Genomic DNA, 16,342 nt, shown 5'->3' on the forward strand with positions numbered 1-16,342 from the left:
AGTAAAGCAGACAAAAGGTCAAGTGCCAAGAACAGCTTTGGACAGGCGCTTTTGGGATAGTCCAACCAAAAATGAAAAATATATATATATTTTTTATATATTTTTTCTGTCCTCATTGGTTCAGCCCCAAGTTGTTTCAAACCTTTATCGGTTTCTTAAAGGAAGATAATATTATGAAGAAAGATTGTAACCAAAGTTAGGGAAAAATACATTCTTCAAAATGTCTTCCTTTGTGTTTAGCAGAACAAATTAATTCATACAGGTTTGGAATAACTTGTGGGGTGAGCAATTGCTGACAGAATTTCCGTTTTTGAGCGAACTATCCCTTTAACACATTTCACAAAGAAAACTACACGGTCCAGAAATCTTTGCGGGAGACGTTCAGCGGCACGGGAAGAAGTTACAGTGCGTTAAAGGTTAGGCTTGTGGATTGTGTAAAATGTCTGTGGTTTTACAAAGCTTCCAGTTCTGATAATTCGTATTATGTATTTAGTCATACGAGTGGTGATTACCGGTATGTTGATTTGCACGCTTGTTCCACGTGGGTTTGATCGCTGTTGTTGACGTTTGGAGTTGAACTTTCAGCCGTGCATATGTCAGCAAATCATGTTTTTTCTTAATTATATGTTTCTCTGCGAAATTTAAGTTGACATTTTCAAGATATGGAGATTTTAACCCAGGAGTTTATGTAAAATGCACCTTGTTAAACCTGTTGCACAATCAAAAATGGGAGCAGTATGATTCATTACACAAACAAGCATAATTAAGTTTTTCCTTGTATGCTTTTTTTGTTTACACAATAAATCATATTCTTTGTCTATTTATGAATATGTGAATTATTCATTTAAAAAAAGTATTATATATACACACGCACACATTTCATTGTCTTTGGAATGACCAATTCTGATTAAAACAACAAAGCATCCAAATTTTCACAAAGAGCCTGACAATACATGCATCAACAATAGTCACAACAACCACATGGATAGAGGTGACATCGCCTTCTCCAAACATGCAGACATGCATCTCCAGTTAAATGTTTGTGGATAATCCCATTAAAAGTCCCATTAGGATTGTTTCCAAATGATGACAAAAACTTGTTTTTGTAACAAACTATAGTACATATGCACACAATTTAAAACTTTTCTTTGCATTATCAGTTCAGAAGTTCTCCATGTCCTCCATCCCATCAGAAGCATGAATTACGCTCGCTTTCTGACCGCTGTGAGCGCAGCAAGAAAACCATCCGCTATTCGCTTACTGAGTGAGTCTGATTTTTATTATTTTATTACTGTTTATTGAGATCAACTGCCTGACTGAGATGTGACTTTATGACGAGATGATAACTTAATAGACACTTACATTTCAGTGTTGTTATCGATTTGACTGCACTGTAAAGAAACGGTAAACTACTGGCAGCTGTGTTGCCAGCATCATACCGTAAAAATATGGTTTGTTACCGTTTTTATAATAAACAGCTAAATACCGTTTTTTCAGCTACAGCTATATGCTGTTAAATTACAGTTATATACTGTAGCTAAAAAACGGTATTTAACTGTTAATTTCATTTTTACGGTATAATGCTGGGCTGGCAACCACTTCTGCCAGTAGTTTACCGTTTTTTTACAGGATTAATTTTTACAGTGTGAACTGATAGTTATTCAGTTAATGTCTTCTGTAGAATTGAACTCATTTCATAATTGGTTATTGAACTGAACTATGTCAATACTGAACTGACTTGAGCTGAATAGTGTCACTGTTGTCTTCTTAGAGCTGCTTTACAGCACAAGTCAAATGAAGTTCACATCATTGATCGTTACTGGGTACAAAGCTGCTTTGAACCGATCTGTAGTTCATAAAGAGCTGTATAAATGAAGATGATTTGGTGTCGTTGTGATCCAGCTGAGCTGCAGCAGCGATCTCCTCCGTCCCTGATCTCTCTGGCCGGAGGAGCTCCCAATCCCAACACCTTCCCGTTCCAGTCGGCCACGGTGACGGTGAAGGGGGGAGATGCTGTGGTGTTGGACGAGGCGCTGATGAAGAGAGCGCTGCAGTACTCCGGCTCATACGGGTATCAGACACCACACTGCTGCTCACCGCCGGGGTTGTGCCTAATTTCGACTCCCTGCCAAATTATTACCGCCATCTTTGAAGTCAGTACCTGATTGCCTAATCCCACCCCTAATCCTAACCCCTCCCTTATTCATAACCCCGCCCATAACCCCGCCTCCAATTCCAACCCCACCCCTAATCCTAACCCCACCCCTAATCCTAACTCCTCCCCTAATCCTAACCTCGCCCCTAATCCCACCCCTAATCCTAACCCCTCCCCTATTCCTAACCCCGCCCATAACCCCGTCTCCAATCCTAACCCCTCCCCTAATCCTAACCTCATCCCTATTCCTAACTCCTCCCCTATTCCTAACCCCTCCCTCATTCCTAACCCCATCCATAACCCTGCCTCCAATCCTAACTCCTCCCCTGTTCCTAACCCCGCCCATAACCCCGCCTCAAATTTCAACCCCACCCCTAATCGTAACCCCTCCCCTAATCCTAACCCCACCCCTAATCCTAACTCCTCCCCTAATCATAACCCCTCCCCTAATCATAACCCCGCCCCTAATCATAACCCCTCTTCCAATCATAACCCCTCCCCCACAACTAATCCTAAACCTGGATGGGGGGGGGGGGTAATAATTTGGCGGGGGTCAAAACACGCACAACACCTGTTAGTAATTGATTACATGTGTCAATCTGTATTATGTAATCTGATTCCAAAAAGAAAGTACTTGATATTACTGTGGATTATAATGCTTTTTAGAATGCTCACAATCAGATTACAGCTACTTTTTATGGATTACATAAATGGGGGCAAATAAATGTTCCATAAATGCATAAATAAATTTGATCCTGGGAACTCTCGCACCCCAAACATTATTCAAACACTTATTTAAGATTTATCAATTCTCTCATTTGTATATGTTTGGAAAATCTTCAGGGTTTCCGCGGGGCATTAAAAAGCATTAAAAGTCATTAAATGGATTTTGCGAAAATTAAGGCCTTAAAAGGCATTAAAAAGCATTAAATTTGATTCTTACAGGCATTAATTTTTTTTATAGTTTTGAAGAGAATTTTATACAAATTTATTTGAATATAGCCTTCATAATTAATAATTTGTATTTGCGCTCGCAAAATATGTACGTTAGTATCGAATGTAAAAAATAGGTTAGTATGATAAACACGCGGAACCATTTTGGTAATTGCTTCCGGCCGGAGCAAAATTGCCGTGATTCAGAGGTGGGCATTTTGCACAGCAGTGGACAGGTCTGAAACTACTGAAAAATGGGAAAGTGCAAATTTCAGCAGAAGTGGCTGGAAAATGAAGATTTCAAGACATGGTTGCAGCCCGTTGCTGGTAAACATTATGAAGGATTTTGCCGCGTTTGCAAAAAAAGGATTTAAGTTGGGGACAATGGGCGTCGGCGCCGTAAAATCACACATGCAGTGTGACGGCCAAAAAACTAAAAACTAAAAAACAATTGTGTGTGTATGTATATATATATATATATATATATATATATATATATATTATATATATATAGAATGGTCCGAAAAAGAAAAAACATCCAGTGAGCGGCAGTTCTGTGGGCGGAAATGCCTTGTTGATGCCAGAGGTCAAAGGAGAATGGCCAGACTGGTTCGAGCTGATAGAAGGGCAACAGTGACTTAAATAACCACCCGTTACAACCAAGGTGGGCAGAAGAGCATCTCTGAACGCACAGTACGTCGAACTTTGAGGCAGATGGGCTACAGCAGCAGAAGACCACACCGGGTGCCACTCCTTTCAGCTAAGAACAGGAAACTGAGGCTACAATTTGCACAAGCTCATCGAAATTGGACAATAGAAGATTGGAAAAACGTTGCCTGGTCTGATGAGTCTCGATTTCTGCTGCGACATTCGGATGGTAGGGTCAGAATTTGGCGTCTACAACATGAAAGCATGGATCCATCCTGCCTTGTATCAACGGTTCAGGCTGGTGGTGGTGGTGTCATGGTGTGGGGAATATTTTCTTGGCACTCTTTGGGCCCCTTGGTACCAATTGAGCATCGTTGCAACGCCACAGCCTACCTGAGTATTGTTGCTGACCATGTCCATCCCTTTATGACCACAATGTACCCAACTTCTGATGGCTACTTTCAGCAGGATAATGCGCCATGTCATAAAGCTGGAATCATCTCAGACTGGTTTCTTGAACATGACAATGAGTTCGCTGTACTCAAATGGCCTCCACAGTCACCAGATCTCAATCCAATAGAGCATCTTTGGGATGTGGTGGAACGGGAGATTCGCATCATGGATGTGCAGCCGACAAATCTGCGGCAACTGTGTGATGCCATCATGTCAAAATGGACCAAACTCCCTGAGGAATGCTTCCAGCACCTTGTTGAATCTATGCCACGAAGAATTGAGGCAGTTCTGAAGGCAAAAGGGGGTCCAACCCGTTACTAGCATGGGGTACCTAATAAAGTGGCCGGTGAGTGTATATCCGTGGTTAGTCATGGGTCGTGTATGGCATTATTTTTTTTTAAATGGCATTAAAAAGGCATTAAAAAGGCATTAAATTTCATTTGAAGATACCTGCAGAAACCCTGATCTTCCAGTTACTTCATAAACCCAAGTTTGGGAAACACTTATGTAATGTTTAATGCAATTCATGTTTTTGATAGCAAAGAGTGGAATATATTTACATATTTTGTATTTTTAGAACAATATGGTACAAAAAAAATATTTTAATTAGGGCTGTTAACGCATGTAATTAATTAGAAATCTCTAACACATTAAAATAATTGGACATAAAATTGGCTCGTGAAACTTTTAATGATATGCTAAATACGTTTCTTAGCTGGAAAAAGCAAACCAGCGCCTGGAATGGGTGCGATTAGTCGTGATTATTGACAGCCCTAATTTAAATCCATGTATAAACGAGTTAGGTCAAAAGTAATCTAAAAGCATTCAGAATACATTACATAAAATGTGTAATCTAACGTCTAACGATTACGTCATGTACTTTGTAATCAGTAATGAATTACAGTTTGTATTACTTCATTTGTGTGTGTGTGTGTGTGTGTGTGTGTGCTGGTAGGATTCCAGAGCTGGTCTCGTGGATGAAGGATCTTCAGAAAAGCCTCCACAATCCTCCCACAGCCGGCTACAGTCCAGAGAGAGGACAGATGGAGATGTGTGTCACCACCGGCAGTCAGGAGGGGCTCTGCAAAGTACGCCCACCTCATACACACTCGCACCATCCTGCAAGAGAATATCTGGACCTAATTAGCCAGTTAAACTAAACTAAAACCATTAAAACAACTTTTCTATTGCTTGAAATAAATAAATGCCACATATTTACATACACTCACCTAAAGTATTATTAGGATTATGAGTCTCGATTTCTGTTGAGACGTTCAGATGGTAGAGTCAGAATTTGGTGTAAACCGAATGAGAACATAGATCCATCATGCCTTGTTACCACTGTGCAGGCTGGTGGTGGTGGTGTAATGGTGTGGGGGATGTTTTCTTGGCACACTTTAGGCCCCTTAGTGCCAATTGGGCATCGTTTAAATGCCACGGCCTACCTGAGCATTGTTTCTGATCATGTCCATCCCTTTATGGCCACCATGTCCCCATCCACTGATGGCTACTTCCAGCAGGATAATACATCATGTCACAAAGCTCGAATCATTTCAAATAGGTTTCTTGAACATGACAATGAGTTGACTGTACTAAAATGGCCGCCACAGTCACCAGATCTCAACCCAATAGAGCATTTTTGGGATGTGGTGGAACGGGAGCTTCGTGCCCTGGATGTGCATCCCACAAATCTTCATCAACTGCAAGATCCTATCCTAACAATATAATCAATCAATCAATCAATATATGAATCAATGCCACATAGAATTAAGGCAGTTCTGAAGGCGAAAGGGGGTCAAACAGTACTAGTATGGTGTTCCTAATAATCCTTTAGGTGAGTGTAAATATATATATATATATATATATATATAAATTTAAAAGTCTTATTTCAGCTATTTCTCATTTTCTTTTAGTTTAACATGTACTAAAATAACCAAAACTGCAAAAAAAGTTAAATAAAACTGCAAAAAAGTTAAATAAAAAATAAATAAATAGGCATTAAAAAACTAATAAAAATGACGAAAACACCCAACAAAATTGCTAAAACTTTAAATAAATTAAAATGAAGAACGGAAAATATACGCTACTTCAAAATATTACTAATGAAAACTATGATGATACTAAAACACCACTGTCCTTAATAAATGCTCTCGTGGCGATACGGCCACTCTGTTCCTGAAGTTTTTAGTGTGCTTAATATTATTAGCGATATGCATATTGGAGTATGTGCAATAATTTAGGATAAAAATTCCCCAAAAGTTTAGCACGTTATAAGCGATGGGGAAAAAGACAACCAAAAAGGGAATGCGTCCAATTTAATGCTTCTTCAGTGCCGCATTAGCTCATGTTGTGACTGAGGCATTTGCTGTTCCTGCGGTTTTTATCTCGCATTTACTTTTGTTGTCATTTTTCATCCTCATAATGAGTGGCGAGCCTATTTGGATCATAGACTTAGGATTTTGGTGATTTCTCCTCTTTTAACTACATACTTAAATTTCCTCTTTGTTCTGTTCATCAGATATTCGAGATGCTCGTCAATCCTGGAGACAACGTCCTCCTCGATGCTCCCACATACTCAGGAACGCTGGCGGCCGTAAGCACACATTTCCTATCGTCCGTGTTTCATCTCTCTCGATCCGTTACAGGAACATGTGTAGATGTAATCATTGCCAGCTCTTTCCTGAACAGCTGCAGCCGCTGGGCGCCAACATCATGAATGTGCCGAGCGATCAGCATGGCATGATCCCGGACGACCTCCGCAAGATCCTGGCACAGTGGGACCCGACCGACGCTCAGAAGCCGGACTGCACCGTACCGAAGGTCTTGTACACCATCCCCAACGGAGGCAATCCCACCGGAGCGTCCATGACTCATGAGAGGAAACAGGAAGTCTATGAAGTAAGCAGGGTTTACTTCCTCAATGCACACGGTTTTACAGTGTTACATGTCCAGTCAGACGTTCTTTGACCAAACCGGAAGTCGTAGAGACTTGAATCTCTGAGGGCTGGTGGCTAGAGTATCTGGAGTCTGATTGTCTCTAAGTATCAAAATATTTGAAATTTAAGCGCCGCTAAAACGTTCAAAGTGGGAGGAGCCACTTTTGCTTAAATGGCTATAACTTGGCGCACATATGTAAGAGCTCATTCCGTTTTCACGTGAAAAAGGATGCGGTTACTGACCACTTGGTGGCGCTATAACATAGAAAAATGGCTATAGCTATGAAACACTAAGTCTGATAGCTGGGTTTCAGTCACGTGATTATCATGACGCGCGTAATTCAGATGGAGGGCAGGGAGTGAAGAGCGCATTGGACGAGATGGAGGAAAGTCCGTACTGTACTACTTTACACGCTATTACAAGAGAAATATATAACAAGAAAATCGGAACATATGTTGGACGTGATCCTTACATTATGAATATTTTCCTGCCATCGAGGCTGTAGATATTAGCAACTTAGACTTTACAAAGTTCGGAAACGTTACACGTTACACAAACAGTCACTTAAATTGTATTAACTCACCTTTGACGAAGTGATCACTAACGTTACACACACGAGCATTATCCCGCCAGGCTCCTCCCGACCGCAGACGTAGGTTTGCAAGGCGTTTTCCCAGAGTTTTTCGATCAATTTCTTGCATTTTACCCCCTTATGAATAACAACTTTTGGTACACGATTAAAAACTCCTCGTGGTTTGAGCGATTCAAGCAGCCGTAAATGACTCAAAACACAGGCATTTTGAGTTTGTTACACACCCTTAGAAGAAAAGGTTCTATATAGAACCTTAAAGGATTAGTTCACTTTTGAAAAAGCTTTTGCTGATAATTTACTCACCCCCATGTCATCCAAGATGTCCATGTCTTTCTTTCCTCAGTCGAAAAGAAATTAAGGTTTTTGATGAAAACATTCCAGGATTTTTCTCCATATAATGGACTTCAATGGGAACCGGATGGTTCAGGGTCCAAAAGACAGTTAATAACAGTTTCAGATGCAGCTTCAAATGTCTTTAAACGACACCAGACGATGAATAAGGGTCTTATCATGCGAAACGATCGGTTATTTCAATGCTTATTCCAAAAATGTAACTTTTCTAAGGACAAATGCTAGCCTTGCTCTATTCTGTGAGGCGCGTTTGCAACGTCACGTAATACGTAATTACGTTCAAAAGGTCACGGGCGACGTAGCCGGAAGTACAGAATCAAAATCGTCCGACATTGTTGTTTTACCTTTTAATTCCTTTTTTGTAAACGGCGTTTGAGTTTTCACGTTCAACCTATGCGTTCAACTTGTAAACACTCTAACTCTGTAGTTCTGGCTACGTCGCCCGTGACCTTTTGAACATAATTACGTAATACGTGACGTTGCAAACGCGCCTCACAGAATGGAGAAAGGCTAGCATTTGTCCTTAGAAAAGTTACATTTTTGGAATAAGCTTTGAAATAACCGATCGTTTCGCATGATAAGACCCTTATTCATCGTCTGGTGTTGTTTAAAGACATTTGAAGCTGCATCTGAAACTGTTATTAACTGTCTTTCGGACCTTGAACCATCCGGTTCCCATTGAAGTCCATTATATGGTGAAAAATCCTGGAATGTTTTCATCAAAACCCTTAATTTCTTTTCGACTGAAGAAAGAAAGACATGGACATCTTGGATGACATGGGGGTGAGTAAATTATCAGCAAAAGTTTTTTCAAAAGTGAACTAATCCTTTAAAGGGTTCTATCAGCGCTACATATTTGGAACCACTAAAAGGTTCTATACACTCTTAAATAAAGGGTTCCTCTGGGTTCTATATTGAACTCTGGGGTTCCATACTTGGCCAATAGAACCTTTTACCCCAAAAAAATGGTTCTATATAGAACCATTTCTGGTTCTAAATAGAACCATTTCTTTTAAGAGTGTAGTGCTTTCTATACAGCAAATCACTTCCTGCCCTCCATTTGCGTTTCGCGCCATGGAAACGCGGTGGCGTGACGTCATATGAAAACAAGCTATTGACTTGAAAATTGGCATGTGGTGTTTTTGTCCAAGGTGTCAAGACTGCCTTTCAGGACATTGGCGTATCTCGTAAAACACGCCGGCGGCGGCCAATGAAGTTTGAGCAGCTTTAGACAAGGTTAATGCAGGCCTGTCAGAACGAAACGTGTTTTTTAACATGCATAAAGGACATATATATCACATGCGTAAGGATTGCATATCACACGATTTTTGGCGCACACACCTACGACGTCATACCGCATTTGCCTCTAGGACCGTTGCCGTCAATCGAATCCTTCGTTAAATATTCGAGAATGTTTGAAAAAAAAAAAACTTTTGCAAACTAGTCCAAGGTTTTTGGACTAACTGTGGCACAATTCTTGGCTAGGTGAATAATTGTCAAAAAATTGTTTAACTTTGGCCTTTGGATGGTGTGACGACCTCTGCTGTTGGTTTTGGGAATTGCAGTTTGGTACCTGAGCGCACTACTTACCTCAAATGGCAGTCGACTGAAAACACCTGTGACTGTGCCTTAGACGCTTCTTAAGAGATCACCACCTGAGCCAAGGGAGAGGAAACTTTGGTTTTGGACTTTGCGTTTGGTTTTTGCTTGCATTGTATTTTGTTGCTTCCTTTGAGCCAAGGTTCGTAACAATAGTTATAACAGGGTGATTTAGAAAATGCACTCAAAAAGTCTATAAATCCTACACAAAAACTCACGAAATTTGGTGCGCAGATCCAACTCATGATTCTAAACAAGCATGTAAAGTTTTATGGAGTTGGGACCATAGGTGGCGCTCTAACTGTTAAAAAGCTTTAAAACCATATTTTCTTCTATAAATTGCCTGTAAATGGTCTTTCTTGGTGGTTACAGGCTTGTTAAAGAAAACAATTCCTAAAACAAGGCAATAAAACGCTTGAACCCCCATAATTGCTGCTCGCAGCTATATTATTATTATTTTTTTACATCAAACTCTAAAAATTCTGTTTTTGTTTTCATTTGCAGCTTGCCAGGAACTATGATATGCTTATCATTGAGGATGACCCGTATTATTTCCTGCAGTTCCAGAAAGTAAGTTGCTCCTCTGATCTGTTGCTCTCTTCACAGCATGATCTGTTTGTACAGTGGTGCGATTAATCAGAAGGAAATTGTCATCATACACTGACCTCTCTGATAGCCTCTGTATTGCGGCTGAGATAAGATAGCAGTGTAATGTCAATACTCTGCTCTGTTCTCTCGTCACCCAGCCGTGGGCACCAACATTTCTCTCCATGGACGTGGACGGACGCGTCCTCCGAACCGATTCGTTCTCCAAGATCCTGTCGTCGGGGTGGGTGCTGTCAAAAGCCGGTTTGTGCTTCAAATGTCAATGACTTGATTCAGTGGACAGTAGTGCTTCTGTCACGAGACACAGCTGTCAGCGTCATGATATGGACTCAAGATGGGGAAAAAACTCAGGAAAGGCCCATTTTCTAAATGACACAGCTATAGCTTTTCAAAGGGTAAAGTTTTTTTATATTATTATTGGCCTAGAGAGACCCAAGAATTGTGCCACAGTAGTTTTATTGAGGTTGGGACAAAACAACAACAAAAAAAAACAACTTTTTTTATAATTATTGACAATCAGACTCCAGAGAATCTTGCTGTACTCTTTTGTATATAATATTTAAATAGTTTATATATAATAAAACTTACATAATATTATATATACGTATATATATATATATATATATATATACATATATTATATTATATATATATAACTATATATAATATAGTTATATATATAATATTTAAAAAAAATATATTTAAATTTATTTTATATATATATATATATATATATATAATATATATATTCATATAATATAATTAATAATATATATATATATATATATATATATATATAATTAAATAGCATTTAATTCAATCGTTTTTAAAATGAACTCTCAATAATTTAATATAAATAATTAATTTACATATAATTGAATATCTAAATATTATATATATTTAGTTATTTAACTAAAGTAAATATATATTTAGTTATTTAATAAATAACTAAATATATAATTTAGTTATTTATCATATGAATATTAATTATTTGTAGATACTCTATATATATACATGCATATTTTATGATATGTTCAATATTTAACATTATTCATTATTTAATTTATTATAGTTCATTATTTAATTTATTAAAATGTATAATATGTATATCTTTAATTATATTAAATATATTAATACATCATTTATGAATTATTTATTCATATATAAATATAATTGCATAGCATTTAATTCATTATTTTTTATGAACCATCAATTATTTAAAATAAATAATTAATATACATATAGTTTAATAACAAAGTGTTCATACATTTGCATATTTTGTAATTGTATATTTTCACTAGTAATTGACATTATTTGCATTCATTGAATTGAATCGTTTTTATATTCTACCATGAAATAAAACCACATACTTCCTGTATCAGATCGTAACTGATGTGTTTTGCGTGGGGAATGTTGTGTGTGTTTGGGGTCAGGTTGCGGATCGGGTTCGTGACGGGGCCGAAGCCGTTGGTGGATCGGGTGGTTCTGCACATCCAGGCCTCGACCATGCACACCAGCACCTTCACACAGGTCACACACACACGCACACATCTTCCTAGCATTCCTGCTTCTGTCTCACACACTCATCCCTGAAGATCAGGCTTTAGGAGAGGGTTGTTCCTCACTCCTCACGATCTGTCTTCCGTGTGTTCAACACACTCAGTAAAACACAAACGTCTCTGAGAGTGTGTGAAACGTGTGTCATGTGCGTGTGTTTCAGATCCCAGCGGTGTGCAGATCCGTGAATCTGAACTTTAATTATTCTCACAGCGCGAGTCTCAGGAGAAGAGATGCTTGGAAAAACAAGAGCTTTAACTCTGATGATCAACACTCATTAAATAATGCAGAAAATATTGTTATTGTTGCTGTGGTGTAATGGTTTGCAAAATAAAGATTAGCAAAGTCATTAAAAAAGTTTAAAAATATTAAATTATATTTATTTTAATAGTTGTATAAAATAGTTTTTGGTTGCTGTGGTGGAGTTATTTGCAAAATACTCTACAATTAATATCAACAAAGTCAATAAATATTGTGTAATAAATTAAAATATATTAGCTAATATTTATTTGAATAATCATATTTATTTTAGGCAATTAGTATTGCATAAAATAAATATTTTTTTATCGCTGTGATGTAATGATTTGCAAAATACTCTTTATTTAAGATCAGCAGATCAGCAGATTCCAAAAATAATGTTTAATAAATATTGAAATATATTAGCTAATAATTATTTCTATAATAATTTATATTTATTTAATGCAATTAATAATGTATCAAATATTTTTTGTCACTGTGGTGTAATGATTTGTTAAATGCTCTTTAATTAAGATCAGCAAAGTCATTAAATAGTGTTCATTAAATATTGAAAGAAATAAAATAAATATAAATATAGTAAAATAAATATAGTTTTCTCTCGTCTCTCTGGTGTATTAATTTGCAAAATACATAAATGCTATCAGCAAAGTCATTAAATGTTTAATAAATATGAAAGAAGATTGATTTTAATGATAATTAAAACTTCTGTTAAATGTATAAAATGCATAAATCTGTTTTTTTAAAGACGTCACAGAATCTTCTGATATCTCGTTCTCCAGTGTAAAGCTATCCAAACTTCTCCTCTGTGTGTGTGTGTGTGTGTGTGTGTGTGTTCAGATGATCGTGTCGCAGCTGCTCCAGAACTGGGGTCAGGCTGGTTTCCTCACACACATCGATGGGTGAGTTTCTGAGAGTCCAGTTCCTGTATTTCTGTGTTCTCGTGTCTGTTGAGTGTGTTGTTCTTGTTGTGTGTGACACGAGTTGTTGTGTGTGTGACACGAGTTGTTGTGTGTGACGGGAGTTGTTCCTCTTCCTCAGGGTGATCGAGTTCTACAGATCTCAGAGGAACGCCATGCTCTCCTCAGCCGACCGCTGGCTCAGAGGTGTGTAGAGGTCCCGTTTACAGCAGTGCTGTGTGTGTGTGTGTGCTCATACAGTTTAACAGTGTGTTTTTATTCTTCTTAATGTGCTTAGATTCATTATTGTGTTTAGAAAAATGATCTAAATTGTTATTTTTTGTGCTTATATATATAACCGTTACAGGTCTATTACACTAATGTAATTCAGCGGTGTGTGTATGGCTTTTGTGTGTCTCACACTCTCACGTGTGTGTGTGTGTGTGTTGTAGATGTAGCCGAGTGGCATCCTCCGATGGCTGGGATGTTCCTGTGGATTAAAATCAAGGGCATTAAAGACACACAGCGGCTGATCATGGAGAGAGCGTTAGAGAAAGAGGTACACACACACACACACACACACACACACACACACACACACACACACACACACACGTACAGTGCTGTGCTGAATGTAATAACATGATTTCATGTTCTACTCTGCCGGATTCCTTCTTAAATTGTAAACACTTCCTGTTAGTGCAAGTCATTCGTGTGTGTAAATGTGGGTGTGTGTGTGTGTCACTGTCGCCTTTATAGCAAGTTTACTGAGGCTTTTTGCCAAAGCCAAAGCTTGAATGTGTGTGTGTGTGTGTGTAAATAAACTGACACACCACACGATTTGCCTGCCGGACTCACAGTTCCTGCTTCAGTTTCAGACAATCATGATTATGGAGTGTTTACTGTGTTGTTTACTGTGTTTACATGTGCTGCTTTTTGAGCATCTGCACCAGCTTGACACATCATCATTCAGAAACACATCTGCAAACATGATTTTAGTTTGATGTGACGTCTCGGCTCTGAATCGAGTGATTCTCTCGAGTTGTGTTCAGCTGTGTGTGTGTGTGTGTGTTTTCAGGTTCTCCTGGTTCCTGGAGGAGTGTTCAACATCGTCAGCTCAGATCCCTGTCCGTATGTTAGAGCGGCTTTCTCTCTCTCCACACCTCAACAGATCGATGAGGTACACACACACACACACACACATAAATAAATAAATAAAGAAATATATACACACACACACACACACACACACACATATAGTAGTGGCCAAAGCTTTTTTTTGCATAGTACAATAAAACCTGTAGCTGTAGTTTGCCGTTTAATTTTGCCAAACAATTTTGTCAGATTTCATTTAATTTTGTAATTTATTTCGTTTTTCCTTCACATTTAAAATATATGTTTTTAAAATATTTTTAATTTTTTACAAATATTTTAAAAACTAAATAAGCGACAAAATTTAATTACTATATATATATATATAATTTATATTTGGGGTTGGTAAGATTTTTTAATGTATTTGAAAGTGCCTCTTCTGCTCACCAAGCCTGCGTTTATTCAATCAAAAATACTGTAAAAACAGTGAAATATTATTACAATTTAAAGTAACTGTTTCTATGTGAATATATATAGTAAAGTGTAGTTTATTCCTGTGATCAAAGCTGTATTTCCAGCATCATTACTCCAGTCTTCAGTGTGACATGACCCTTCAGAAATCACTCGAATATGATGATTTGATACTCAAGAAACATTGATGATTATCCTCAATGTTTAAAACGGTTGGACTGGTTCATATTTCGTGGAAAGCGTGGTACGTTTTTCAGGATTCTTTGATTGAATACAAATTTATTTAAAATAGAAAATCTTTTTATTACATTATAAATGTCAATTTTGCACTATTTAACCTCTCCTCGATGAATAAAAGATAAAAAATAAAAATAAAAAATTACTAACCACCAATATTTGATTGACAATATCATTGTAACATGAAGTCAGTCGAGTCCCTCGTGTTGCAGCACTTCAGATCAGTCCGTTTCAGGTTTTTAATGTCTCCATTTATATGATGCCTAAGAACTGAAGCACCTGTATTACTCTCCTCCTCATCCACAGGCGTTCAGGAGACTCGCTGATCTGATCAAGGAAGCCGTGTGAGTCGCTCATCTCCAGGAGGAATGTTTTTAATGTCCAGTATCATCAATTAAATGCTGCTGTCACGTGCCACACACACACACACACAGACTCGATCTGCCCAATGTACTGCCTGTTTTGCACAACAGCGAACCCATGTTTTCTCAAATTTAAAACAATGTTTAACAATATCTCAAGATTGAAGAATTTTTTCTCTTCATGTGGTGTGTATTAATATCAAGATTTGCTGCTGAAGTTGGATGTCTCTGGAGGCATTTCATGTGCTTTTAAAACTGGTTTATTATGTAAAATGTTTAATAACAGAAAGGCGAAGGAATGTAGTTGTCCTAATCCGTTGATTGAATCTCTGTGTTGAATTGTGTCGTCTGTAGTTCACTGGTCAGCTGCTGTTTGCAACACACACGAGGAACAGATGTATTGAGCATATAGCAGCTTTAAAACGGCTTTAAGCCGATGGACCCTCGTCACAGATTGAGGACACATTTCTTTTTTTAAAGTAGTGTTCGTTTTTATCCGCATATCTTCCGTTATATTACCAATGACTTGAAATTAGTTAACACTGCTGTGATGGGGTTTATGAAATATCTGCTTCAATCTCTCTACTGTTTTGTTACTTTTAAAAAGTCGTGGAAATGCAATAGTGGTTTTTTGTTTACCTCTGACACTTGAAGCAAATGATAATGAAATAATATATTAGCGACGTCCTCCCATATGCACCGATAGAACTTGCTGTCGTTCTGTCTTTCAGAGAGAGAGTCCATGCTGGTCACCATTTGACTCAAATACGGGTTCATAAAACAATAAACTTGCATGTGATTGTGCATGACGGCAAAAAAAATACTTTAATAAATCATTAAACAAACTCCATTAGTGTGTGTAATGCTGATTTTCACTCAACATCGTACTTTAACCAAAGATTTGCTGTATTTAATTGCATAAAATCCTATTGCATTGGTTAAACACTAATTTGCTACATTTACAATAAATAATTGGCTTTATTGGCATCTGTGGTTCCAGTGAGAACCTTTATTATCAATGAAACCTTTGCATTGAACAAAATATTCTTAAAGTGAAAGTTCTTTAGAAAATAATGGCTCTTTTAGAGGTTCTTTGGGGAAACAAAATGGCGGCTCTATCCTGTTGGAAGTTGGAACCTTTTATTTTTAAGTTTGGTGTGCTGGCATTCACACTGTGTGTTGTTTCTGTGACAAC

At 37.8% G+C, this 16,342-nt stretch overlaps 1 protein-coding gene across 2 annotated transcripts; it reads left to right on the forward strand.

The window, feature by feature from the left end:
• The first annotated feature begins 284 nt into the window (after positions 1-284).
• Positions 285-15,993, forward strand: aadat (aminoadipate aminotransferase). 2 transcript variants are annotated; one of them, XM_039659664.2, is made up of 14 exons: positions 285-416; positions 1,161-1,264; positions 1,903-2,071; positions 5,145-5,277; positions 6,708-6,782; positions 6,878-7,087; positions 10,173-10,238; positions 10,415-10,497; positions 11,708-11,804; positions 12,927-12,988; positions 13,128-13,192; positions 13,438-13,544; positions 14,064-14,165; positions 15,092-15,993. In XM_039659664.2, exons 2-14 carry the CDS (start codon positions 1,198-1,200, stop codon positions 15,131-15,133), a joined length of 1,278 nt encoding a protein of 425 aa, XP_039515598.2. In that variant the 5' UTR covers positions 285-416; positions 1,161-1,197; the 3' UTR covers positions 15,134-15,993. The 2 variants fall into 2 exon arrangements, with proteins under 2 accessions (XP_039515598.2, XP_039515599.2); XM_039659665.2 differs by having other exon boundaries at positions 409-514.
• The last annotated feature ends 349 nt before the right edge of the window (positions 15,994-16,342 follow it).

Source organism: Pimephales promelas, chromosome 1, assembly GCF_988280905.1.
Source record: "Pimephales promelas chromosome 1, fPimPro1.hap1.1, whole genome shotgun sequence".
Taxonomy (NCBI): domain Eukaryota; kingdom Metazoa; phylum Chordata; class Actinopteri; order Cypriniformes; family Leuciscidae; genus Pimephales; species Pimephales promelas.